The sequence below is a fragment of the Camelina sativa genome, unplaced genomic scaffold (assembly GCF_000633955.1).
Source record: "Camelina sativa cultivar DH55 unplaced genomic scaffold, Cs unpScaffold06467, whole genome shotgun sequence".
NCBI classification, from domain to species: Eukaryota; Viridiplantae; Streptophyta; class Magnoliopsida; order Brassicales; family Brassicaceae; genus Camelina; species Camelina sativa.
This window is the reverse complement of record NW_010927544.1, coordinates 1-504: the sequence shown is the minus strand read 5'-3', so window position 1 is coordinate 504 and position 504 is coordinate 1. Positions and strand designations below refer to the sequence as shown.

The window sequence follows — 504 nt, the reverse complement described above, 5'->3', positions numbered from 1 at the left end:
TTAGATGATAGCGAGAGATACAAGTTGGAATACCAGAAACGTTATGATGAATCCAACAATGACAAGAAGAAGCTGGAAGATATATACAGAGAGCGCATAACTAAACTACAGGGGGAGAATAGTTCTCTGAACGAGCGATGCTCTACTCTGGTTAAAACCGTGGAATCTAAAAAAGAAGAAATCAAAGAATGGAAAAGAAATTATGACCAGATTGTTTTGAAGCAAAAAGCTGTTCAAGATCAGCTTAATTCCGAAATGGAAGTCCTTAGGACAAGAAGTACTACATCTGAAGCTAGGCTAGCTGCAGCGAGAGAACAAGCGAAATCCGCTCAAGAAGAGACTGAGGATTGGAAAAGGAAGTATGACTATGCTGTGGGAGAAGCAAGATCTGCTCTGCAAAAGGCTGCTTCAGTGCAAGAGCGTTCAGGCAAGGAAACACAATTGAGGGAAGATGTTCTTAGGGAGGAATTTGGTGTCACTTTAGCGCAGAAGGTATCTTTTTTT

General features: G+C 41.1%; 1 protein-coding gene across 1 annotated transcript; it reads left to right on the top strand.

Annotated features, from left to right (window-relative positions):
• Positions 1 to 3: 3 nt before the first annotated feature.
• On the top strand, positions 4 to 492 carry LOC109131850 (the record flags this gene model as incomplete). Its single annotated transcript, XM_019243029.1, has 1 exon — positions 4 to 492. A coding segment is annotated over one exon (489 nt), but the record flags the coding sequence as incomplete, so codon positions are not given.
• Positions 493 to 504: the final 12 nt, after the last annotated feature.